General features: G+C 36.2%; 2 protein-coding genes across 5 annotated transcripts in view; one reads left to right on the top strand and one right to left on the bottom strand.

Moving 5' to 3' along the window:
• The window catches only part of LOC128875844 (uncharacterized), a 196,338-nt gene that overhangs the window by 45,884 nt on the left and 122,881 nt on the right, over positions 1-27,573 (top strand). The window lies entirely within an intron of this gene.
• Positions 1-27,573, bottom strand: part of LOC128875841 (golgin subfamily A member 6-like protein 22) — a 96,023-nt gene that overhangs the window by 6,804 nt on the left and 61,646 nt on the right. For 2 of the 4 annotated variants that reach the window (XM_054121771.1, XM_054121772.1), the window contains exons 2-3: positions 6,479-6,726; positions 1,016-3,650 (exon numbers count right to left, since the gene is read on the bottom strand). In XM_054121771.1, the coding sequence (XP_053977746.1) occupies positions 1,016-3,650; positions 6,479-6,722 (2,879 nt within the window). In that variant the 5' untranslated portion in view covers positions 6,723-6,726. Of the gene's footprint in view, positions 1-1,015; positions 3,651-6,478; positions 6,727-10,149; positions 10,505-27,573 lie in introns of those variants that run through there. The other 2 variants (XM_054121769.1, XM_054121768.1) reach the window with 2 other exon arrangements.

The raw sequence follows: 27,573 nt of genomic DNA, 5'->3' as shown, positions 1-27,573 counted from the left end.
TAAAGTAATTAAGGACCATAGAATAAACTGTCCTACATTGATCTGTAATATCCACTGAATGATCGCTGTATAGTCTTTAGTCCTAAACACGGATTTAAATGTCAAATTGCTTCATCACGGTCGGTTTAAAAAAAAACACTAGATTTTTCAAAGAAGAAAATTAATGAAATATTTGAACAGTGCCGTGAAACAATTTATTTTCTATTACAGTCAGCCTCTGTAACCTTGAATGACCTTCAACCATAAGTCATTGTATTCATCTTGAAATCCTCTAATAGATAAGCGCAATTCAAAACATAAAAAAAATAGTTGACAAGTAATTTTTTATAATCACGTTAAAGGTCTCTTGAAACCATGTAAAAATTGATAAAAACATTTTCGATCGGATTGCTAATAACAGAGCAATCTCCACTGACCACGATTCGTGATTCACCCTATATATTCCAATTGAGACAATGTACATATACTTGTGAGCGGAGGTGTAAGTACAAATACGAGTTAATTCGTAATCGATAAAAATTAGTGTGAACCAAAAGTTCATGCAATTTTTACGTTGTTTCAGTTTCTGCAATTTTTTGAAGTCATTAAAATTACTTTATAGCTACTGAATATAACGTTTTCTTTGCTGCTTCAGTAGTTTTAAACTCTTGCTTCCAGTAGTGACGTAATAGTACTCGAATCTCCAAGTTTTCTATGATTTTACTAAAACGAAACAAATTAAACGATCAATTAATTAATGTAGCTAATAATTAAATATTAAAGACCTTTCCAAAAGCTACAAAATGATATATATATAACACTTGTGTATAAAATAATTTTAATGACTTCAAAAAATTGCACAAACTGAAACAGTGTAAAAAACAAACGAACTTTCGGTTCACCCTAATACTTAAACACGAATACACGAATACGTGTATACCCGTGACCGGTTAAAGGCGCGTCGCATCATTGAAATTTAATATTATATTTAGTAAACAAATGAAGTTGTACCATCTCTCTACGTTGAATTCTTTACCTGCTGGCCTCTTGCCTCCGCCTTTCGATCTCGATCCTCCTTCTCTCTTGCTGCTGCCTTTGTCTCTGGAGCTCCATAGCCCTCCTGGACTCGTTCGAAGCTAAATTGGCTGGAATAAGACTCGTGTCTTGTCTTCGCCGGTGCTCCTCGAATCGTCTACGATCCTCATACACTGGTCTTCTGTTCTCCAACGGTCTGATCCTTGCAGCTTGACTTCTCGCTGCCTCCTGTTCCATAAATTCCTTACGCCTTCTCTCGGCTTCCAACTGCGCCGCTTCCTGTCTCTTTCGGTCCTCCTCGTATCTTCTCATCTGTATCCTTCGAACCTCTTCTTCCCGCCTCAAAGCTTCTCTCCTTAGCTGTTCCTCTTGCTGTCTTTCCCTCTCGCGAATTCTTTGCTCTTCGAGACTTCTGACCGTATCAGTTCTTCCGACTTGATTCGCGTAGCTTTGGGGATAGACATTCGTCGGAGCTGATGGACCGTGGTTTCTTCTTCCGCTTCCTGGCCCTGGATACCTTGACCGATCGTTTAATCCCGCTTCATTTATCGTTCGTCTCTCCTCCAACCAGTTTCTGTGATAAGACTCGTTCGTCTTTGGTACGTGTATGGGTTGATTTCGACGTACGTACTCTTGCAACTTACGCTCCTCTTCCTGCTTTCTTCGTTCCTCCTCTATCCTTCTTCTATTTGCTTCTTCTCTGCGCCGATCCACGGCACTGGTAACATTGATCGGTTGATTACGTTGTATGTATTCTCGCAGCTTCTGATCGCGTTCTCTCGCCTGCTGTTCCCTCATTCGTCTCTCTGCTTCCGGTTGATACGGTCTGGTCGCATTCACAAACGGCATGGGATAGACCAAGCTCGATGGTGGTTCGTTCCTGTTCTGTTGCTGCCTCCTTCTTTCTTCTTCTTCCTCTCGATTTTTCTTCATCGCCCACTCTCTTCTTCTTTCCTCCAAATGTCTTCTGTCTAACTCTTGTTGTCGTCTTCTCTTATTCTCTTCATCCCGCCTGGACTCTTCGTTCCTGCGCATTTCTTCTTCTTGCGGTCGTCGTCTTCTCTCTTGTTCTCTCAAACGATTCTCCTGTTCTCTTGTTCCCTCTCCTCGAGTTCTCAGTTCCTCTTCCAACTGTCGTTGTCTCGTTCTCTCTTCCTCTTGACGTCGTCGTTCCTCGTCTTGCCATCGGTTCCTCCTCGTTTCTTCCTCCCTCATACGCCTTCTCGCTTCCTCCTCCCGCATACGTCTTCTCGTTTCTTCCTCCGTTTGCCACCGTTGCGATTCTTGCTGCAGCTGTCGCTGTCTTTCTTCCTCGCCCTTCTGGTTCTGTCGGAGCAATTTCTCGTAGTCGTCTCTGATTCTTTGTATATCGGTATTAGTCCGATTCTCAATGTATCCTCGCCTCCTCACCTCCTCTTCCCTCCTTCTTTCTTCCTCTTGTCTTCTTCTCTCGATCTCCTGCCTCCTCCTCTCGTAGTCCTTTCGACGTCGCTCGTTCTCAGTTTGCAACTCGTCGCTCGACACCACGCCTTCGTCTTCCCCGAAACCCCAAACTCCACGCTTCGAGCGCTTTTCATCTTTCGATTGCTCACCAGCGGCGGAGTCATCGAACCACAAGATCTTGCGACCTCGATTAGTCGTCAAACCATCGACAGACTTTATTCCAGCATCGTTGAGAATGCTTCGCTTCGCCTTACCGAAATGCAAACCTTTGTTGCTCTCCTTCGCCAAATCCAACCTTCTTTCCGCTTTCTTATTACCAAGTACAGACGACGGCGGGGATGTAATCGAGTCTTTGACTACGCTAGACTGGCCCAAGTCTCCTCTGACGGGCAATATTTCTGCTCGTCCTTTGTCGTCGAGAAAGTCTGAATGAAGAGTCGCCTCCATGTCACCCCTGTTGTGCTTGATCCCCTTCGTAGTGGTGTCTAATTTCTTCAGCTTCACGAGTTCGTCCATTTCCTCGTAGCCTTCCTCCGAGGAAAGATCGTAGTCCACGTTCAAAGATATAGGTGTCGCGTCTGGCCATAGGTCGACTCCTGATTCCTTATCCTTAGTCGGGGAATCTATGGACCTCTTCTGTTTGTGGTTGGTCGCTTCCAATCCCTCGCAGCCCACTTGCAACTCTGGCACCCCACCTACGCTAAAGGGGTCGCCGTTCGGCGGTAGTTCAGTTCCGAAATTGTCAAACGAGTTGGACTGTTTGTAGAACATCTTCGGGCTGGTAGCTCCGTAGTCCGTCGTTTTAGCCTTCCAGCTTGCGTGGCTGCTCTTCTTCGGCGCCTTGCTTTTGCTCTTCGCCAATAATCTCGTCACGGGTGTCGGATTCAGCAGAGGCTTCTCTCCGAGGAGGTCCAATTTGTATATCTCTACAGAGCCAGGCCCTTGATCTTGGAACGTGTCGTCGGCTACAAAAGGATCCTCCAATTCGGACGGTGGTAACTCGCGCGAAAGTAATTCCGGTGTCTTGAGGTTTCTGCCATCAACCTTTTCATCTGTGAATTCTCGACCACCGAAATTACGATACTGCTTGCCTTCGAATAAAGGTGAGAAATCGTCGGTGGCATGGTTACCCTTTCGCGGGAAGATCGAGTTCTTTCCAACATATTTCGCAACGAGCGAATGCTCCGGGAACTCTGAAAAATGTACATGCAGAGGTGAATATATGTTCTTGCGATAACGACTATTTTGAATCTAATTTTATTAGGGTGGTACATATGAAATGTCGTTTGTACAAATGAAACTCTAACTATATAAAACTATTTTTAATAAAACATTGTACATTTAATTAAAATAATTTTCACATAATTCTGTATTTTTATTAATGTTGAATGCATTTCTTCTATTTCATTGCAATAAGATTTTGCATTAATTATACAAACAGAGGGTAGAAAATGATGATGAATAAGTTTTTTTTTTCATTAAAGCTATTAAACCCCCTACGGGATTATTAGGAATAAGCACATAGCTGTGCATATTATCAATACATATGTACATATATATATAGTTACATTATAATATATGAAATACAGTACAATATGAGAAAACAAATTCGAAATGAGTACAAAAACATACAGTGTAAATAGCGTATACATTAACTGTATGCAATATTGCCCTTCCAAAAATTTTTTATTTTGCGCCGCCTATGAAAAGGTTATTTAATATAATTTCATGTAAATGAAATAGAAATTTAATATATTATTTAATATAAAGAAATTATTTCATACTTTTTAGTAGAGTTATTATTTTTTGGCGTCGGTTATATTTTTTTTCCAAAAATTATTTTATGCCAGGTTGTATTAATATAATTTCGAAGTCTAGTCTCGAACGAACTATAGATCTGTGGGATAGCCACTCGAACACGCGCAACCAGTGGCTTGAATTTCAAGCGCTCGATTGAAGATTCAAGAGGTCTTGTGTCACGATACTCCAGCTCTGTTATATTCAAAAGCAACTATCACAGGTTGGATATTTTTTACTGAAATATTTTAAACAAGTGAATAGTTTTATAATAGAGAAAACATGTTATTTCACGTTTTACATTAATTTTGAAGCTGAGTAAGTAAGAAGATTATAGTTCTGTGCAGATTGAGTTTTATTTTATTCGACATCCCTACCTGTTTTATTATACCACGTTGAATTGATGTCTCGCGGATTAAAAATAATTTATATTTATTAAAAAATGATCTAGTGAATTCGATAACTATACGTATTTTTTAAAAATTACACGTATTTTTCGATAACTAAACACATCGCTTGTAAGACCACAGTATCGATTTTATTACTTTATATCAACAGCCCCATGAACCATTAATGATAATTAGCGACGAGATATAATAACATCGTTGTAAAGGTTCACGTCCGTCCCCATCCATTTAATTTGAAAACTAAAGGGTCGAACTAGTTAACGATAATCCATACTTAACGAGACACATGTTTTTAAACGGTTATACTCTAACATGGCCAGTAATTGGGTCATTCGTTTTAAACTAAAGTTCACAAAGTTTCAGCTCATAAATTCCACAAGCCTGATATCGCAACAGTGAAACCTAACGCTATTAAAAATCGAACCCCGACGGATCTCTCAGCGACAAACTCTAATTACTGGCATAATCAACGTAAATTGCATCTGACATGGCGAACGGCATAATCTTCCAGCGAACGACACGTCATTCGTTCCCGCGATCTACGGTCCCAAGTTACCCTAGCCCTGATCAACTTACCACCCTTATCCCTATCGTCGCAGAACTTCATTGCCCATCCCTACGATCTCAAAGTAATCGGCTCACTCGCCCTTCGCGATTCTCCGGACGCCACGTCAGGAACAACCGTGTTAACCAGAATGATTCCTTTTAATTATTTGTTCACTTTCGTTATATCATTTTATTTAATTTACTCCGTCTGGTACATGTGTATCTTGTAAGTTACATAAGTTTCGTGTATAAAATATCATCCAATCAGTGAGAAACTTTCCAAACGCTCGAGATGACACTACACGTTAATAGATCGTGGATCAATATTCGAAAATTTCAACATGGCCCTAATCGACTCCTAATTCTAAACACTTTTAATTTTCGGATATTTAAACAAAAGCGGATTCTGACTACTTAAAAATGACTTATTTTAATGTGTTTGAACCTCGCATTGAATTCCTTTCAATAAACGACATCTTTTGTCATATTTCATAAACTATGAAGAATATGAAAAAATTGTTCAAATATACATTATTTGTTGCTAACCAGTCAGCTGTGTGAGACGAGTACACTCGTTATGAAGAAAAGGCCGTACTTTGTGTCATGACGAGTATACTCGTCATGCATAAAATGTAGTTAGTTTAGTTTTTCGTAATATTTGTTTATGTAACAAGTAAATATTAGTACTGAAATTGTCAATTTTTTAAAATAAACTCATCTTTTTGATCCTATATTTTAACAATGATACTTACTCTGTGATTGCTTGATTTTCGTGACACATATAGGCGCGCGCTCTCAAAAGGGGGCGCCACAGCTGACTAGTTAAAAGGACTATTAAAAAAAAAAGAAAAAAAATTTATATGGTATTCCATTTAAAAATATTGGTATAAAAATATCCATCCAACAGTGACTCATACATCACATGAAAGAGCCTATCGTACCATATAATACTAAAAAAAGAACTTGTCAACATTACTAACAGTGTCCGAGAAAATAACTGTGACAGTTTACGCAGCTCACCCCGTATTTACTTTCTGCTAGAAAGATTTCCAAGAATCAACGTTTCCTTCAGCTCGAAGGGTAATATTCCTAGACAGTCGTTTCATAAATGCAAAATTCGCATAAACTACCAACGAACGTCTCATGATTTCCTCGAAGCGGGCGATCGTTTTGTAATTTTAGCCGTAACAATACTAGACGGTTGCTCCGTTTCCGCCGTGGTAGCCAGAGCGACAGAATGAAATTGCTGATGTAACGAATGCCAGACGTACCGGTGTTCGCAGATATCGACCTTCGCGGGCCGATCGAAAGGTCGAGCGGCTGATTCTCAGCAGGATTCTGATCCTTCCAGTCCAGTTGGCCCTCGACTTTTCGATAAACTCCATGGCGTCGCGGGGCCAAAGGGGAGTATTGATCGAGAGTAAGGCGAGAGGGTTGGAGGGTGGCTGTCCCCACCACGTTCCCGTATACCGTCAGCCAGACCGTGGCCAGAACCACTGTCACCCCTGGCTGCATCCTCCTGCAATCAAACGAGTGTCCTTCGTTACACTTCTTTTTCCCTCGAACCAGCGAAACAGCGCCAAGTTCGCCTACCACGGGACATGTGAATTGTTCGAAGGACTCTATCGCGGTGAATCCACAGAAAACGAGGACCACTCGTGCTCGGAATTTTTACTTTACACTCTATAAGGAAGGAATCTATTGTAATCTGGAAATTGTCGAGAAAATCGTCCCTAATCTGCCGCGCGTTTTAATTCGTATCGCTTTAAGAATATTATAAAATTATTTTCAAACAACTCGAAACAAATTCGAAACAATGTTAATTTCAAAGTGATGTGATTAGTTATAGAAGGTAGGGTTTGATTTATAAGAGTATTCATAAATATAAACTTATTTGTACTTTACTGTTATTTCACACATTAAACAAAATTATTATACTTTTAAAGGAATTGTTTAGCGGAATTTCTTTAACCCTTAAATGCCCCAACTTTCAAATTCGATACCGGACTTTTAAATCGAATTGTACACTTCCACTTGGTTGGTTTTTTAATATTTACCTATACGTATGTTACCATTGCATAATGTTATTTTGAACAAAAGTTAAGGAAATAAACATCAGCTGTCAAAATTGTTCAAGTAATAAATACATTGATATTTATTTAAATTTAATTTCGAAAATCAGGCTTCAAAGGGTTAAAAATACAAAACATAACAGCTATTTGTGTAATTATTTTTAATTTGTACATGTTATTCAATTTTTATATTCTCTTTTACAAAAGCTTCTTTTTACATCGTATGATCATTAGTGACAAATTTGACTGAGCTTCTTATTAACCCTTTACCCGCGTGACGATTCTTGCTGGAAACTCTAAGAGACGTAGAGGTGTGAATTTAATGAAACTATCAGTTTATACAAAATGATAAGACAGAGTAGTTTCAAAAATAAAACTTAAAAGATTTTTTCTGAGATCTCGTAATGGTCTGATCTTGTTGCAGTTGTCTTTAAAAAATAAACAACAGCCGAACAATCGACTTAAAAAAAAATATCCCCTTATAGAGAATGACAAAACGATACTTTTTTACATTTACAGTTTATTCATACGACGTTTAGTTTCAGAGATAAAAATTGAAAACTTAGAAGACCTTTTCCCTGAAATTCAATTTTTACAACGAATTTCTAACTTTTCAATTTTTATTTCCGAAACTAAGCGTACTGTGAATAAAGTGTACATATAAAAAAGTTTCCTCTCATCATCTTCTATAAGCTGATATTTTTTAAAAATTGATTTAACGAATATAAACGCATAGATACGCCCTTTGCAGTCAAAGGGTTAATTAGTAGAACTAAGATTCTTTTTGGTGATGAGGTTAATATTCTTCTTTCGTGTGATGACGAGGGAAACAATCTAATGTAGATCACCATATGTAGACCTGGTTTCAGTTAAAGTCACCATAAGAAAATCCTTCCACTGCAAACTTGTGATCACGTAAATTTTATCTTTTTTTAAGTCGGTTTCCAAAAATATAAAAACAAACAAAATAAAGAGTTCTTCTTCTGTTCGAGGAATCTAAAAATGGCACGAAGGAAACATGAGATCAGCATGCATCGAGTTGAAAGTCTTATTAGGTATTCATGTTGCGTCGAAGGAGTAGGTTAGCTTCATCTAAAGAACTCGAAGGCAATATTGTCTACGATATTATACGGTGATGTCACTGAATTTTGATCGAATAAGCGAAAACATGTTTAGACGCCACAATGTAATGAATAAAAGTCGAATTGTCGGGACGAGAGTTCGTTTGCGTTACCCCTGTATTTTAAAAAATTGATTGCGTAGCCAGTTATCGTTAAATTTCATAAAGTTTGAGAGGTATCGATTACCGAATTCCCAGCCATCGTAAAATTGGTGACCGATTTTTGCGATGCTCGTTTGTAGTGCTAATTAAAATTTAATTGGCTATCCAATTATCGACGAGATTTACTGCAAATGACCGTACAATTTCTGGCATGAAAATTAAATGCGTCCATCATGGAGCATTTGATTTTTGATCAGTCATTTAAGAATCACTGGAATAATAACTAGAAATAAAAATAATCAGACGCATTTTGCACTTTCATTAATTTTGTGTAGGGGTAAAGTACAGTGATACGTGTAGTACTAAATCATTTTTAAAGATAAATCAATATTTATTATAACTTTGTTTATAAAACACTTTGGAGACAAGTATTAACAGAGAGAAGGAATAAGAAATATCTGTCATAGACACAATGTAAGGCGTCTATTCGTAACAAGCGTCACGTATTTTTTCCAAAATCAATCATATTATATTTGAAATCTGAAGTAATCTCATCGATCAAAATTGTATTAGTTCTAGATTGTAATCTAGTTTCCTTAATTTTGAAGCAAAGGGTAAAATTATTAAACCTGGATGAAAGACTATATACAACGTGTTATATCTTATATCAAACCTCCATGTCATTGTGTACAAATAAATATATCGTATACTTGATATTTCCTGTGTTTTCAATTAACACAGTAACTGTCCTATCGGTTGCATACAATTTTTCAGAGATAGTCTGAGAATTGTCATAATTTAAGAGACCACACTTTCAAACACCCTATTGGCTTTCTACATAGCATGATGATCTTAATACTAAGATATTATCATAATGGTTGTTGAGCAACAGAAGATAAACTTTGAACTGTTTTACAGAAGATTAGATATACCTTTCCGGACACAAGGGTTGAAATGTGAACATCACACAAGTGACCCCTCGATCATATATTTAACATTTGCTATTTTTCTAATATATCGACTGCTAAACTAAGTCCATAAAAATGTCTCTAGAAGATACTCCAATGTTGTTCATAATTTATATTTTGAACAGAATTCCTCAATTTTAACCAACTTCGATTCAAACACTTCTTAAATTTCAATATAATACAATCAATGATAAAACCTTGTTTCTTTTGAGAAAAACCATCTCTAAAATAACTTCGCATAATAATGGTTAAGCAACAGAAGGTAAACATTGATCAGTTTTACAGAAGATTAGATATACCTTTCCGGACACAAGGGTTGAAATTGCGAACATCACACAAGTGACCCCTCGATCATATATTTGACATTTGCTATTTTTCTAATAGTTGACTGCCAATTCCAATAATTGACTGCCAAGCTAAGTCCATAAAAATGTCTCTAGAAGGTACTCCAATTTTGTACATAATTTATATTTTTAACAGGACAAAATCATTTATTCTGAAATAACCGGACAAAATAACGGTTAATGATCCTAGGGTGAACCGTGATCTGTTTGACAGAAAATTGTACATATCCGTGTAGACGCACGGTTAAAACGCGAACGTAAAATGAGCGACGCGTGGAACTTGTCAGCTCCGAATGCGGGAATTCGTGCACGGTTCGGTAGTCGAGTATCACTCACTTGGGTGACATCGCGAATTCCATCCCCCAAAAAGCAATCGGTCGTCAAACGGGCGAGGTACGTCGCGCGTGAATCGATGGAGCAAACTAGACACCATGACCTTCCAATTCGCGTTTCGATCGAGGTGCACGTACCGAGTAACAAGATCACATCCGTCGCTACACACGAATGGTGGCCGGTGGTATCGATTTCGCGACACTCGATTCCCACTCGAAGAAATGCCGCTTCACCGGGTGCCTCTTCTCGTCGAAGATCCTCCTTGCAGCCAGTGTTCCCGCCAACGGAATTCACGTCGCTTTGTGAGCTCGAGTGAACCTCTCCTGCTGACCCAGAGAAAGAGAAGCAACAATCGGTCCTCGACGTATGCGTTCGAGTCGAAGGCGGAGCGGGATCGAGTGATCTTGACACACTGTCGCTGCCAGGTCGCCGTGGCTAAACTTAACGCCCGCCCCACTGGCTTCGCTGCCAAACGTTCACGATCCGCGAATCCGAATCGTGCTTGTTGTACACAAACCCACGATTCACTTCCGGCAACTGACGTCGAATCGATCCTTCACGACCACCGATTACGTTGTACGCGAGTTCACCACGGATCACTGACAATTTCGAGCAATTGTAAACACGAGCAATCGTCGACCATGGGTGGAGATATGCAGAGTTCCATTCGATGGGGGACGCGTTGAAATTCTACGGAAAGAAGTATTCGCCACGTGTTTGCGACATTATGGTCATTCGGAAAATTGAATTTTTAAGATTGAAAATCTTTTTATTTTCGAACAGCCGAAGTTCATGTCCTGTTATATAGTGAATAATGCTGTGAGACGATGAACTGGGTGGATAGTAACAGAATAAATATGCCCCGTTACACAGCTTGAAAAGTGGAAGGGTAATGCGATGAACATAGAGAAGGACAGCGAATAAAGAAGTATATCGATGAGTTTTATCGTTGCATTAGCATTGTCTCATCGAGATATCTAATCTCAGATCATGTTACACTACTCGGCGATCGAACTCCTCGATCCCTCAAGGAGTATACCCCCCAGTGGTGGGTATGGTTTCTGTGCAATTATCGTAGAGAAATTTGTGCATTTAAGGAGACTTTACAAAAATAGACAAAAATATCCCGTTACAATTGGCTTTTAATGCGGGTCACAAATCAATGAAGGAGAACGAAGTCAATGAAGAGACCGAAGTCGATAATACCATTCCTGATGTAGATTGCGGAGAATAAATGACAAAAAATTGTAGTAAATTGGTAGTGTTGATATAAATACACTAAATAACCTTACAAAATATATAAATTTGTAAATTTTTGGGTATACGTAACAATCAATCTCTAGGATAGGTTTACTCGATGTAGCCCACGTTTTAAAGCTCTTCAGGAATATAATCAACAACACGGAAACGCGATGCAAAATGAGAATAAGATTTATTTTTAAAGTGTAGATTCAGAATGCGAAGGAGGCGAATAATTGCGAGAATGAGAATCTAAACAAGTGTCAAGTAATTTCTTAACCGACGTCAAAAACAGGAGGATGTTATCAATTCGACCTCTATGTGTGTATGCAAGTACATGGCTGTAATAATGTAATTAAAGTATAATATTGTATTTGTAGTTCATGGATACAATTTTTACGTTTTAACTTAAATACCATATCTAAAGCGATATAAATTTAAGAACTAATTTTTTTAAGTAGCAAGTATTACTAAAATACTAAAACTAACTGTAAAACTTACTATAGATATCCAATTATAAATTTAACATAAACTACATCATATATTTCAATATATTTCAACGTTCACTTCTACATTTTTATAAATAATTTGTTTCACATTTCTTCTTTATTATCACTTCCATGCATATATTCTTCGCATTCTGTATGTTTGCTCTGAAATGATTATTATTTTAATTAGAAATTATTTTTCTATCGCAGTGTGTATTCCTGGCTTACTTCAATATCATTCTATCGTGTAATTCAAATAGTAATTTCCATCGAAGGGTTAATAAATGAGACTTTTGTTCGTTATTCGAAATTTCGTATCTAGTTGAGAATGGTTTCTATCTTTGGTCACGGTCAAGAATGGCAACGCGACAGTGAAACACCAGATGAAGGAGCCGCGTTGTTCAATTGACCCGTTTGTCTAGCAACAATTCTCCGATGATGCAAACGTCTTAGAGGTAACCAGCGGTTCAGTTGTGCAGTAGCGAAGGAGGAATCGTTTAACGAGTGACTGTGAATATGGCTTGGAATTATATGCATCAGAGGTCACGTTTTCAACTGTCATATGCAATCTGTTAAGAGGTTGACGCATACCGATTCCATTTTCTACCCACGTGGGTTACTTTTTTCGAAAAAAGCAAAACGGACAAGAGAATTTTGGATTTTCTGCACGAATAATTATTGTAGGCTAGTGAGCGTATACGAAATGCGTCGTCACTAAAATTGACACGATTGTGTGTGCGTAAGTGTATGTCCGTCTCCTGTTTTTCGACTAACGCGAATAGCCGTATGCAACGGTCCTCGCAATGGCGAATGTCTCCTCGAACGTGACGCATTGTATGTAACAACATTAGTTAATCCTTTTGCTAACTATTAAGCTTCTTTGTATTTAACACGTTGACTGCCATTTGACCGCGCATTTTACGTGGTTTGCCCATGGCGCCAACATGAATTTTTTATTATGCGATGCATATTATGTTAAATTATTATTTACAGCAGATAAGCTGAGTTATATAATGGCGTTCAATGCACTTTTCGTGGTGGGGGTCACCGGTGACTCTCGATGCGCTGTAGACCATTTTTGCGATTATCAGTTGTTTTAAACTGTTGCAAAGTGTGTTACGAAAAAAGTTCAAAACTGTTAGAGAGAATGAAGGCAAAGAATTGCACTAAAAAAGTGGCGAATAAAAAAGGTTCATCTTTTCTATACCTACCGTGTTTCAATGTAATTCATCGCAGTGTGAATAAAAAATAATATGTATATTTTCCTTGTATCATTAATAAAATTATTTTGTCATGTTCTGTATGGCATTAATTTCTTCAAACCATTATAATAACGATGGTATTATTTAAAAATGTATCATAAAAAATATCATGTAAAAAAAAAATATCATGTAAAAATATATAGAATAATTTATGTTATGGATCTATTCTCGAAGCTTCTATGATTCTATGAATCTATTCTCGAAGCTTCTATGATTCTATGAATCTATTTTGGAAGTTTCTTTAATTTATTTTTCATTCATCGTTATTTTCAAGTACACGTTCTAGTATAAGTCCAAGTATACGTTTTAAGTATAGAAACCAGAAGCACGGTCAAACAAATGTCGTATAAATATTATACTTAAATATTGTAAAATTCATACTCAGGGATAACCGTAAACTTTTGTTTTGATATGTGAGTCCAGAAAATTTCAAACGGAAGGTAATTTTGCGATAGGAAAATAATTTGAGAAGTGGTGGTAGATTGAATAGAAATAAACTTTCTCGTGCATAAGAGTTACTTCAGGGTTACTCTTTGTGGCCTTGCAAGATTCAGGTTAAATAGACAGAAAGAGATTCATGAGGAATTAGGCGAGGTCTGGAAGTCTTTCGATAGTTGCCTTTAATGTTAATGTAAATTAAATTGGTGATAGGCCTACGCTACTATGCATTAGTATTTAATTTATAATTGTAAGCAATAAGATAAGTTACTGAATCGTTAGGAAAAAATGAATATGTTACATAAAATTTATATTGTAGTAAAAAGATTAGGTGATCCTGTAAGTTCGTGCTGAATACTGTGCCAATATTTAATAAAAAAAACTATAGAAATGTTATTGTTTCGCTATAATGACTATGCCAGAAAGGTGAGAAAATATTGTACAATGAGAGAGATTAACTTTTTTCATACCACTTAAGAGTATGTTTCACATATTAGTTTGAGTAGCAGAAGTACTGCCTCCATTTCGGACTCCAGACAAAAGAACGTGTTTTTTTTTGTTTTCTTTTTTTTGAAAGTGCTTCGATGTTGTCATTCCTGGTGTATATGAGGCATGAACTTTTAGGACGACCTAATAATATTCATCAAAATATGGTACTCATCTTTGAAGAATAATACAGTAGTACAAAGTGTAACAGCTAAGCGTGCCCAAGTGCTTGTCGATAGAAATTTGTCTAAACTTTTCACAACATCCCAACGTGTGACGTCAAAGTAATTTGTCGACTCTTAATAAAACAAACAGCGTAAACTTTCGAGGCATAACCTTTAAAAGCAAGCTTATTTTCTCATTAATCATTTGGTTCACTAAAAAACAGCGCCGACGAAAAGAGAAAAACATTTATTATGGACACTTAAACCTTCCAAGCTTTGAGAATTTTGTCGTATTAGAAACACATCACCAGCAATCTTCTAGGGAGCAATTAATCACTGTCACCGGAATATTTGTCGCTTGGAAAGAAAGTTTCGACAATATAATCCTTGTGTAAGTTGCTTCTTGCAGGATGAGATTATCTTATCGACGTCTGTCCATAGGAAATAAAGTGACAAAATTAACGTGGAAGTTCAACATGTGGTCAATGATAACTCACTAATCGCAACATCGTTCTATAATGCATGTTGCACTACTCGTTCGTATGGACTTATTACATCATTTGTTATGAAGATAGAAGCAGATACACACCAGGTTTTATACTCATATAGCGTCTACTAATATGGAAAACACATTCAAAACGTATGTAGATTATATGTTCCGTGGATTAAAATAATAATTCAAATTAATACTTATTTTGATTTGCATAAATGCATATATTTTGTATACAGTGAGTACACACTTTCCATATTTGAATATAACTTAAATGCAGAAAGTGTGTAATGTAATAATAAGCGAGTATGAAATTGTATAATATTGTAAAAAAATTGAAGTAAGTTACAAAAAAGATACGTACAATTATTACGTTATTTTGTGTAAATTAACGAAGGAGCAGCAAGGAGGTGAACTTTAACAATCGAGTAAATAATGGTATATAATATGAAACAGTACGTACTACTGTAAAAAAATTGAAGTAAGTTGCAAAAGAGATACGCACGATTATTACATAATTGTGTATAAATTAACAAAGGATCAGTAAGGGAGGTGAACTTTAATAATCGAGTAAATAATGGGCGGCCATAAAAATCGCAATAACGTAACACATGAAGCATCGATTCATCAAAAGGAATACCCACACGATGTTCGATAAGAAAGAAGAATGCCGCCGATGATAAATGAATTTTCTACGGTACAGCGTTGCGATAGCCCAAGAATCTTTAGATAACGAGTTCCATTTTTCAGTGATTCGATTCGCGTCGTAATATGAGACTCATTGGGAGTAGATTAACCGAAAGTATCATCAACGATTTTAGCGATTCGCGTATCGCGGACTACCGCTACGGGAACTCGCATTATACACCGGTGTCTTCTCTTTTTGGTGTACCACTCGTAATTATCGTACACCTTAACGGTACGGAAGTTAGGAGACTTTAAATTTTATAACGTGGAATGCGACTCTGACATGAAATACGCTGCTGATCTCGCGAGATTTCAACATCGGTATTTGAAACAAGTTCTGCAGTTACACGGGATGTATAATCTGTAATATATAAGGTGAGGCATTTAAAACAGGCCACCTAAGAAATTTGCTTGTTCTTAAGACTACGAAAATAAAATTGTCGAACAAATTGCGTTTGAAAGGATGATTAATGACTTCGGTTTTTATGTCTTGTTATTATTAGTTCGAGTCATAAGTAAGTTCGGTTTTTTTATCAGACATTAACTTTGCTTTCATTAAACAACAAAATTATATTACTTTATATTATATATACTTCTCCAATCTTTCAGACAGTTTATAAATTCCTTCATTGTAAAACGTAGTTGGTTTGGACTGGATGAAATTTTTGGCAGTCTGGCTAGATTCTACTTACAATAAGCTGCATCGGAAGCTACTCAGACTCGGTTTAATATTAATTTTCCTTAACCCCTTAAGCTACGATTTAAGCTCCAACAGCCTGGGACCAAAATGTGATGTTTACAGTTGGCCCGAACAATACACCATGGGCCAGGCTCGTGATAATCAGTTTTGTAGCTTAAGGGATTAAAGGGACCCTCGCATCAAAATTGCGAAAAAAAAATATGATACTAACAATTCTTTTTCCGAAAAAAGTATACAACATGAAGTAACAAAAGTGTTTGACATTTATTCACAAAGTATTTGAGTTCAGTCAGATGGACACGATATCTCGACGCAGGATTATCTGAAACCAAAAAACCAACAAAATTCTTAACAATTACACGAATGGCTATCGCACTATCTACAATCACGAATTTCGAATCAAGCATTTTTATTTTATTCACATTTTTTTTGCGTAAAATTTAGCGTGTTTTGGCATCTTTTGATTTAAACGTGTACCAAAAATCGTCATTTTCAAGTTTTGCTACGATTGTAGGTAGTACGATAGCCATTGATATAACTTTTAAGAATTTCGTTAGTTTTTCGATTTTAGATAATCCTGCGTCGAGATATCGTGTTCAATGTTTATCCCGCAACTGTTGACATAACTCCACCTATAAAATGCACTATTCAGGAAATATTAATATACAAATTGTTTGTGTATTCTCGAATACTTGGTAAATAAATATCCACGACTTTTGTTACTTCATGCTGAACGCTTTTCTCGGAAAAAAATTGTTAATAGGCATCACATTTTTCACAATTTTGATAGGAGGGTCCCCGTAAAACTATCAAACTCACCGTGACATTCTTAAGTGGGCACGACACTGTACAGTTTTATTACAAATTGAGTTATTTTTGATTGAAATTCATAAAAAACTCAAAAATGATCTCTAAAAATATATCTAGAATTTATAGATGTACCTCAAGTGTGGAACAGTGTTAAGCACTCGAGTGAAGACTACTGAAACTTTAAATGCATTTATCTCTAAATGATACTGTTCAACCTAGTTAACAACTTTCTGCGATAACTATGCATCCGATCGATACGATCAAACTTAAAACATCTTACTATTCTCAGAAAACTAGTTTCCGTGGCGTGATGTAGCCCTTTCCCTATTTTTTGTATTCTTAATTAATTCTGTTCCGTTCTTTAATGAACAGGTAACATGTTTTCGTAAAATTTAGGGAATATACAACATTACTTTTGAAAGCATGAAAGTTTTGCAACGCTGCTAGATTGGAAAACATACATGCTAGACATAATAGCGTCCTCCGCACGAATTGATTTCCATTCGCAAAAAGGTGGGCTCTAGAATTACGGTCTTCGCTTGGAAGGCAATACGCTGCAAAATACGTGGCAGCGAAATTTTCACGATGAAACTAATTAAGAGGGTGGTCACCGCGAAACTTCAAACGTCGCGAAATCTTTGTCGAACTAATTAGTTCTCTCGAGCTGGCCGAGGTTCGATCGAAAAATTTTACTCACGGAAAATGTTGATGGAAAAGGGGTGCTGTAGTCTCACGGTGCCGCGAACAGAAATTCAAATCGTACAAATTGTTACAGACGAGGGAATTAAAGTTTCTTCGATAGAGACGATTCGGTTCGCCTACAGATGCTCACAGGTTTCCCTTTTCTCTTCTCTTATCTACCAAACTCCTTCAAGTCCTTTCCACGGTCCTTTCCTTCGTCCCGTTTCCATTCGTCTTACATACCTCGAGGCAACCAGCCGGAATGTTGCTGGGCGCGGATAAACTCTCTTTTCGGAGCCACCCCGAGGAAAATTGGTTCGATCGTGTCTTTTACCGCGAGTGGGTATCGTTTGTACCCGACATCGTATAAATCTACGGAAAATTGCGATTTATTTCGATATTTGTGTAAGGATGGCGACAGACGAAAACGTCAGTTTCACGTCTGGATTAATTTTGGACATTTGTAAAAAGAAATGTACACATGTCTTCTATGATTGCGAGCTCCGCATTACAGTTTCCGGACAGTTTGATACAACGGAGGTAAAGCATTGCTATAAATCAAAATTTGCCATCCACATCACGTTTTTGCATTTCTCAAAGTCTTAGTAAATATTGGATGTATGTATTTACATATAAACCCTCGTTCATAAATATGAGGACACTTACTACCTTCAATGAATAATTAATATACACCGTAAATTATTACTAAATTTGTTGTTAAATTCTATATTGGATGTATATTTAACAATATTTAATAATCCTAAATGTTTTGAGTCCCGTATGTAATTTTATAGTGGAACTACGGGATAGAAGAATAGTTTAGATAGAAAAATTCAGAAAGAATGTTCAATATATCAAAAACATTTATGGCAAAATATTACAAAATAAACGAGATAATATTACTTGGGATACAGTGAAGAAATTAATAGTATCCAAGTTTGGTAAACAAAATGTTAACATTATCTAGTTACCTCTGTAGTATTTTATCATTACTAATGTGATATTAAAAAAAACTATTAATAAAATATTTACCACATTTTTTATCACAGAAGTCGATAGAGTTATGAAATGTCAAAATAATATTATCAAGGCATATCTATAATGAAACTAATGTTCTCTGAGATATTCAGTTACTAAACCGTAACAACTTGGCCTTGATTATTTTAAACAATTTTGAATAACCTTAAACACAATCTTAAATAGTCTTAAATGTCATTGAATGTTTTTGGATAGTCTCAAATGTTCTTGAACGGCCTTAACTAACTTTCTATCGTAGATCGTTGTACTTGATTTTGTTCGAACAAAACATGTTCTAAGAACAGTAATTAAAGAATTGGAATACGAATACTATTGGTATTTTAAAATCCAAAAATGTATTAGTCTTAATACAGATATACTTTAACAGTTTTATTATTAAATTATGTACTTCCTTGGGTCGCCACAGTGCCCTAATTACATTAGTAATTCTCTTACATTAATTAATACTAAAAATATCATGGGATTTTACTTTTCTTCGGACACCATACGACGAATCTCAAACCCTATACGTGAATGTTCGCAGTGCACAACTGAACTACATATATCGTTAACTGAGAGACGAATATAGAAAGGTCACAGTCTGTGACCAATGATATAATAGCATCGACGCATCCCAGGGGTAAAGTAATAAAAACGACATGGAAGTCTATACCGTTCTGTCATGCAGCCCTTATCGATCGAACCCGTTTCCGACTGACTTTTCGGAGATAACGTATTGAAATATCGGAGCGTTGTTTCACACGAGCCTCTGCACCGGGGTGTACAAGGCAATGTAGACAGGTAATGAGCCTTATTTATCGTGTAGTATCATTCGGAGTTCTTATTACTTTTTATGATGTGTAATCTCCCAAGAACAGGTGTCGACAGAATATGAAATCATATATTGCATAAGAATCGATCGGTTCGGAGAAGTTTCTATTTTAGAAGCAAGTAAAAGTGGTGACTATTAGTTTATTTATAGTGATAGTAGATTAATATATAGAGTCTACCCGTTAAGTTATGCCACCATTTTTTAGGTATTTCCGGTAGTGCAATTGAAAACGTTTTAGACAAAAGTTTATCAGTTCTTGATGAGCTACATGTTCGTATATTTCTGAATCTGAAAAAATGCTTTTTACGTAAAAATGTAAAGGTCACCTTGACTTTTTTAAATGGCACCATATATTTTGAACGTCGTAGAGTCGCTGCTGATGTCGAGACGAATTCAACTGCTATGAACTTGAAATGACTTTGAACTCGAAAATTTGGTGAAAACGTGATTTTAGTAAAAAATTACTTCTTACAAAATAAATCAGGTTACATAAGATGTTCAAACTGCGATCCATCTTCTACGATACACAGCAGATGTATTAGAATTTTCGTTTCCAGATTTAGAAATATCCGAACATTTAGATCATCACGAACTGATAAACTTTTGTCTAAAACATTTTTCATTTGCACTACCGGAAATATCTACAAAATGGTGGTACAAAATAATTTAACAGGTAGTCCCTGTATATAATTAATATCCAATAAATTTTTATATTCGCTATGTATATTTTTGAGTTATAGGTTGAAGTTATAATTTTAAATAACAGAAAAGTTGAATAAACTCTTATTTACAGTAATTATGTTAATGACCACTTAATATATTCACTACCGTTTCGATTATTTGCGTATCTATACTACAATGCAAAAAGAAAATGTATACGCAGCTACTCATTATTATTTCATTAAATAAATCTGTAATAGAATATTAGTTTGATTATTCACGTGTAACAGTTTTCATATCTCGAATCTAAGAATGTCTGATTACGTGCCTGAGTAATTGGGAGTCAGCGATTTAACGTTCCAATCAGAAGTTGAAATAATTGGCGTCTGGATTTCCAACGTTGTACCGTAATTACATGCTAATGGACTGAAAAGACATCGTCGTGCAAAAATTGAAACCCTGATGACATACTAATTACAGTACTGTCCGCCTTGCTTCCATAAAGCAGCAACACGGATAATTTTGTTTCGTAACGGTTTGTTCCTATCATTTTTTTTTCATCGGAGGTTTTAAGACATAGGCATCTTGTTTGCTTAACAAGGAGATTCGAAAGTTTCTAGGAATTCTTTAAGAATACGAATCGTCGTTACAATTACAGGTTTCTCAAATCACGAATTAAATATTTTGTAATGATTCTATTCAATTTTAGAATGATGCAATGATCAGTGAAACTATGTTCTTATTAGTATTTAGAACAAAAAAGAAAGAGTGGTATGTCTTAAAAGTCTAATTTAAACTCTATGTAAACACTAATTTATTCTAATTTATGATTCAATCTATGCAACAAAAAATATGTACTTCCATTTAAATAAATAATAATGAAACTATCGATTGCACATACACCATTGCAATTATAAAAAGAATATGGTCCTACAAATATAGTATTCTTTGAACCATTACTGAGCCCACCTTGTATATTTATTCCTACCACGTTGCGATTACCGTGACGATGCAATTCAATTACTAGCAACTGCTTTTAAAGAGATTTAGCAAACAAATTCTTATTGTTATTCTAATTCGAGAGTAACGGAACTACACGATCGAACTCCATCGGAGTAATATACTTTTCCAATTACTAGTTAACGTAGAACCGGTACTGACTCATGTCCTCTGGATGGGGAATCTGGAAACCGTGCTCGTAAATTATTCCTTACTCGAAGTACCTACTCCTCCCTATAGGTCATACATTCCTTAATAGCTGGTCGATGACCATACAGATCGAAATGATACGAATTAACGATGTCTTATGGTATATTCATTACGTATTCGTGACTTGTAACCAAGCACGTATCTTGAAGCATTTAGTTAGTAAAAAAAGAAACGTTCGATGAAAGTGTATTTGAAATAAGAAAATTTCGATCTTTATCTTTAAACAAATTTAAATATTTACAGATAAAAGATCTGTATCCAAAAAGTTTATGACTTCATGCTTTGACTGGTATCGTTATCGTTGACCTTATCGAAAAAATTGTTTGCAGAAAAATAACAGCCCCCAACTCTAGAGATTCGTCTGATTAAAATTTAAGCAAAGTACCTAAAAGCAGGAACTTCGCTGGTCTGCTTTTAAATAGAGGAACTGTCACCTCTCTGGATAAACGTGACCCAGTGTAAATATTTAAAACTTACCCCTGGAACTTAATTATTCTCACTCTAAAGACTTTGTCAAGGTATTGTCTTAGTGGATTATTCTGTGAGTACTTCTCGACGAACCCCAACTACCAAGCAACTGATTTGAAAAACAAAAAAGTGGCAACGTTCACGGGGAGCATTTGCTCGAAGTAGCACGACACCTAAGCAGGATGTACTTACTAGCGAAGCGATTAGCGTTGAAACTAATTGAAGCCTGACGGCGGTCGGGGGTGCGAAAAAAGTGTCACCTAATTAACGTGAGCGGCCGCATCGTCGCTAATCGGTAGGCGGGTTCGCGCCTGAACTACTAAATGAGATTACTTATTAATGGCGAACGATTTGCGCTGGCTGCCAATGAGTGAGTAAGGAGGGTAATGGTCTCATTCGTTTAATAACGAAATTCCCGCCGAACTTCACGCCGTGCAAATAAAGGATTACGGCTTTATTGCCGGTGTCCCTTTTTATGAATGTATGAGACGACCTGAGACCATATTAACTAGATTGATGAACATTTTTTTCTTTTTACACGAACGTTTCATTAAAATGAAGTTACAGCATCACTGGGATTACTACATTACTAGAAACCATAAACGAATACCACATTATGTGCTGGTTATATTGTAGTTAGCCATAAATGTTAATAAGAATTGTTTATAGCCTAACAATAATTTTATTTTATTCACTAAAATTAATAAAAAAGAAACAGAGTTATGTTTATATTAGAATAAACGGTAACAAGCAAAAAATACACATAAATAAAAATTTATTAAATATTTATTTTACTCTGCAAATATAGATATATTAATATCATATTTATATAGTAAATATGTAAATATGAACGTTACTTTCAATATTTTTTTTTTATATTGTTATATACTGTATGCATTGTGGAGTTTCTTGAGTATTCAAATGTCCTATAAATACGTCAAAACCCGCAGTCTATTGATAAGCTTTGATAATCTGAAGAACTTTTCTTGTCATTTAACTCTTTCAACTACAAGCAATTTCAACCAATTCCAACCATCAGGCATCCACGTATTTAGAAATGTTTATACATACAGATAAATAGAGAATCATATCCTTTCATTTGTTTCCTCTTTAAATTTACTTTCTCTTTATCCTATAAACTAAAAATAATTTTACGAGGATGACTCTTACTTTTACCGAGGAAAGAACTAAAATATATTGTGATGTTTATACCCATTGTCGTGATAAATAATGGAAGATCATTCCGCGTGCTTGCTGGAAACAAGGACCAGAAAGTTAATAGGAACGAAACAAGCCACCGATTCTTGGTACACAATCTACTCTGTAATTTTCTTTTAATTTGCCGACTTTTCTGCGACTGACATCGTAATTTTAGATAAACTATCAGCGATCGCCTGGAAAGCAGCGGAACTGCGATAAGCGATGCAGCCGAGAAATTTTACCTAATTAAATTCTATTGTCGTTTCTCGTGAAATTACACCGAGCGTACTATTAATTTTCTGTTATCTGGTAAACAACACGCGATACCTTAACGAAGAGCGTACAACGAAACAAAAAAGTTATAGCAGCAGCTCATGCAATTTATATTTCAAACGAAGGAAGAAGTTTCTTGCTTCTTGGTTCGGATCACTTGTAGGAAGTTCAAAACTGTGAGCAACATTTTTAAAATTGGAACACGATGTTAGAATAAAAAATTCTTTTAATTTCTAACATCATTTCTAATTTCGATTAGATTATTTAATTTTGATGACGATCTTCATCTCTACTACTAAGTTTCAGTAGGAAATTCGTGTTACAGTTTGAGTACTTCCTTTATGAGCATATAACTATTAGTTTGGTTGTAATTATCTGAGGTTTTCGATACTATGCAATACACATTTTTGAAACACGTATTACGTGCTTCATTAACACTATTCTTACTGACACTTTACGTATACCTATTCTTACCGCGATCCATCTTTAGCACAACTTATATTTTTTAGTACAGAATAAAGTTACTAACCAATTTGACAGTACATTATATAATGTACATTTTATTCGTTTTCACCGCATTTTTTACAAATAGTTTTGTTCACTTTTATGAAAATGATACTTATGACACGTAATACATTATAAAATATGGCTAAAATCATGCTACAACTGCATTACCTTTCGTTTGTAACGACTTTATAGTTTCGGAATTGAGTCTTTGAGAGAATACTATTACAAAAAGATATAAATCGTTCTACCGGTCAAATGATTAATCGTGGTAGATAAGACAGACTACAATTTTTCCTCGAAAAATAAACAATAAAGAAAGAAATGAATATTGAAAAATGTATTATACGTGCATTTGAGGAAAAATCGTGAAGTTTAAAGGCGATTCAATTACGTTGTATATAGGAAACCTTAATAAAAATTTTAAAAACGGTCATTTGACCGGTCGTGGTGGAAATAGTGTTAAAGTCCCTGTAAAACTCTAGTCACACGCACTTGCAAGGAGAGTATTCATTTCTCTTGGGTTTTACGTTAACGATAAAGCTCAAGACAACAACCGCAGGGGACGAACCCTTACATAACGTAACATTATCGATACCTAATAGATTTTCAAAAAGAATCGAGGGCTAAAGACCGTCGTTATCGATGCTCGTCCTTTCCTTTCGCTATTCTCGCCATCGAGAACGCGATTAACCTTTCCTTGATCTTATTTTTAGCCCACATCAATTATTAGCAGCGCGGTTAACATACTTTATCCCGGAATAGTAGCCCCGGTGCAATAAATACCGCGACGTGGTTAGATAAACCTCGAGAACGCATTAACGTAAGCTTCCTCAAGCTTCGCCACAGTTCAAGCCCCGCGGAATGCAATTTCATATCCCAGTTTGTCTGGTTGTAAAATACACAGGGCCGTAGCAAAACAGCCGAGTGGCAACGAGTAAACTCGATCCAAGGTGGAGATTGAAATGCACGGATCGGTCCTACGCTCGGAATGGAGGTCACGCGTGGCTAGGATGATGCAGCCGCAAATTATAGGATGATTATAAATTAATGCATTAGTATCAGGACGCGGCAGGCGTCACCCCCGAGTGTTGAACGACGTTATCACGTTAGTCGCGAGCGAGCGAGCAAAATAATTAGAACGAGCCGGTATATAGAAGCTGCAGAGCTGAAAGCCTATTTCCAACTAAACGGATAACCCTCGGGTATTAATCGTTGAGCGTAGACGCTGCTTAAGGTGACGGGACGACGTCGAATCTACGATGACTCGCGATTTCTTCAAAATTGACCTTAATCTATCGTTTAGGAACGCAGACGACTTTTACGCTAGCTTCCGCGCGCCCTTATTGGATTTCCGCGTGCAATCGTTCGACTAAATTCACCCCGGAATTAGAGTGGAAAGACGGTGACGAACGCCATAAAGTACATACAGTTGTGTTACTATTCGATTAATTAATCTAGTCTTATTAATTCTGAATTATCTATGGGAATAAGGCAATCGAATCTTTCCAAAATAAAGCATCTTTCAGGGATTCATTTCAAGGAAATCGATTAACGATCGGATTTTTCCTTTTAAACAATCTTTATATGCACCATGAATTTTATTTTTGAACACAACTAACTGAATAGAAGATTTGTTTGCTGGGATTTGTTATACATTGAATAATAAAAGAATTAATTTTTATTTAGATTTTTTAAATATATAAATAATTTACTCTTAATAATCTATTTTTCTTATTTCTGAATTATCTGTACGAATAAGGCAATCCGATTTTTCCTCCGGATTTTTCCTTTTAAACAGTGTTTATATGCACTATAAATTTTATTTTCGGACACAACTAACTCTACAGAAGATTTGTTTGCTGGGATTTATTGTACGTGTATTAAATAATACAAAGAAATAATTTTTATTTAGTTTTTTTTTCAAAATAAAATAGCGACGTTCAAGTAAATCTTTAGTTACTTGTTTTCTGTATTATTCTATACTATATTATTCTATACAGTCTGAAACTTCAGTATGAAACAGTCACAGATATGCATTGAAAGGTCATTAATATTATTCTACTCATCAAGCATAATATCTTAAACAAGTTAATTAATCCAATGTCGAAAAACGAATGAAAAATGTGTTAAAAACTAATGAAAATTATACCAATTACTATCCTTTTGTGTTATATGCAGTTGTTTTCAATGAAAGCATGTTTTTATCTAAATAGAATTCATTTTACAAAGTGACAGTAAAATAAAAAATATATCACGACAAATTTTCAAAAAATATTTGTTTGCTGGGAGTTATTATACATATATTGAATAATACGAAGAAATAATTTTTATTTAGTTTTTTTTTTTAATAAAATAGCAACGTTCAAGTAAATCTTGAGTTAATTGTTTTTGACAAAAAATTGTTGAATATATCTGCGACTTTTTCGCGTCCAAGATGGCTTCCCCCTTTAAGGAAAGAAATAGTGGAAAGCCTGAGTCGAAGCATCGACGACTCGAGATAAGAGCGTCACGTCGTAACAACCTAGGCGACGCGTGAGAGAAAGAGAGAGAGAGAGAGATTTGAAAGTGTGAATGGTTGTGTCGAAGTTTCCTTTCGGAAAGTAAGCGAACAAGTAGAATTGGCTTGTCTAGAGTGTCTAGCGGGCAGAACAGATGTGTGATAAGCCGCATACTGTAAAATTATTATTTTTAATTTATTAAATCGAGCTTATCGCTTCTATTTGCTAATCCTGTAACAACACCCCACATATCTACTATAATTGATCCTTTATTTATGAAAGGAGAGACAAGAGAACTTATTTGTCCAGTAGAGTTATCATCATCCGTAGGAATGTTAGCTAAGATACGCGGAGAATATGATACATAGCTGAAGCAGCAGTGTGAAATACTCGAGACTTCTCGCAGCCATCTGACACAAGTGACGCCAGCCGAGAAAGCGCAACGGAAATTGTACGCTGACCCTTGAATATTCAAGCGGTTTCGAGGCGCTTTTTCCGCGCGTCTGCGAGGAAGTCGGCGAAAAACTCGAGCGAAAGAAAGCCTCCGGAAAAGCGCGGGCGACGGTGGAAAAATCTCGTTACAACGACGGGGCACGTTTTACGACTCGACGGAGTCGAACAGCTCCCCGGAGCTCCGTGGTCAGAAACAGCCGAACCGTTTTATCACCCTCGCCCCGAAACCTCTTGCCGTGATGTTTACGAGGAAAGAAAGCTCGGTGCATTTATAGGGCCACTAGAGCCGCCGTATAAGCTCTGTTTAGCTGCGAAGCAATCGTCGCGGAGCTTGGTTCACGCGTTCATCCGTCATAAGCTATGTCGTTGATCTGCCACGGTATTTTCGGGGGTACGTGTTCCCTTTTAGAGCGACCAGTTTCACAGTCTCCGATGAAGCTGTCGCGAATATTACGGTGGAATTTATCGAAAGCCATCATCGGAGCGAGTATCGAGGAATGAAAGAATTTTATAGAAACCACGGTTCTAACAAGGGAACTCTATATGTGTATCCCTTGAACATTTTCGTGGTATTTGACTCTGTAAGCTTGTTTTCAGCTTATTGTTGCAACGATTTCTTACAATTCTCTCCAATAATACTCTCGCAACACCGAGACAGATGAAAGAGAAGATTTTATGTTTATGTAATAATGTATTATGTATTTAAAAATGTGTGGAAGTTAATAAGAATCATTTGAAATATCTTTTAGAATTAATGTTTTGCATCGAAGCACTGAATCATCCATTTATCAGTGTCGATAGAACTAGTAGTCGTTTACTACAATTAACTAATTACTAGCGATAGCTACTTGATCCACTACTAGTG

Source organism: Hylaeus volcanicus, chromosome 4 (assembly GCF_026283585.1).
Source record: "Hylaeus volcanicus isolate JK05 chromosome 4, UHH_iyHylVolc1.0_haploid, whole genome shotgun sequence".
Lineage (NCBI taxonomy): Eukaryota > Metazoa > Arthropoda > Insecta > Hymenoptera > Colletidae > Hylaeus > Hylaeus volcanicus.
The sequence above is the reverse complement of the archived record's forward strand: the minus strand, read 5'-3'. Positions and strand labels throughout refer to the sequence as shown.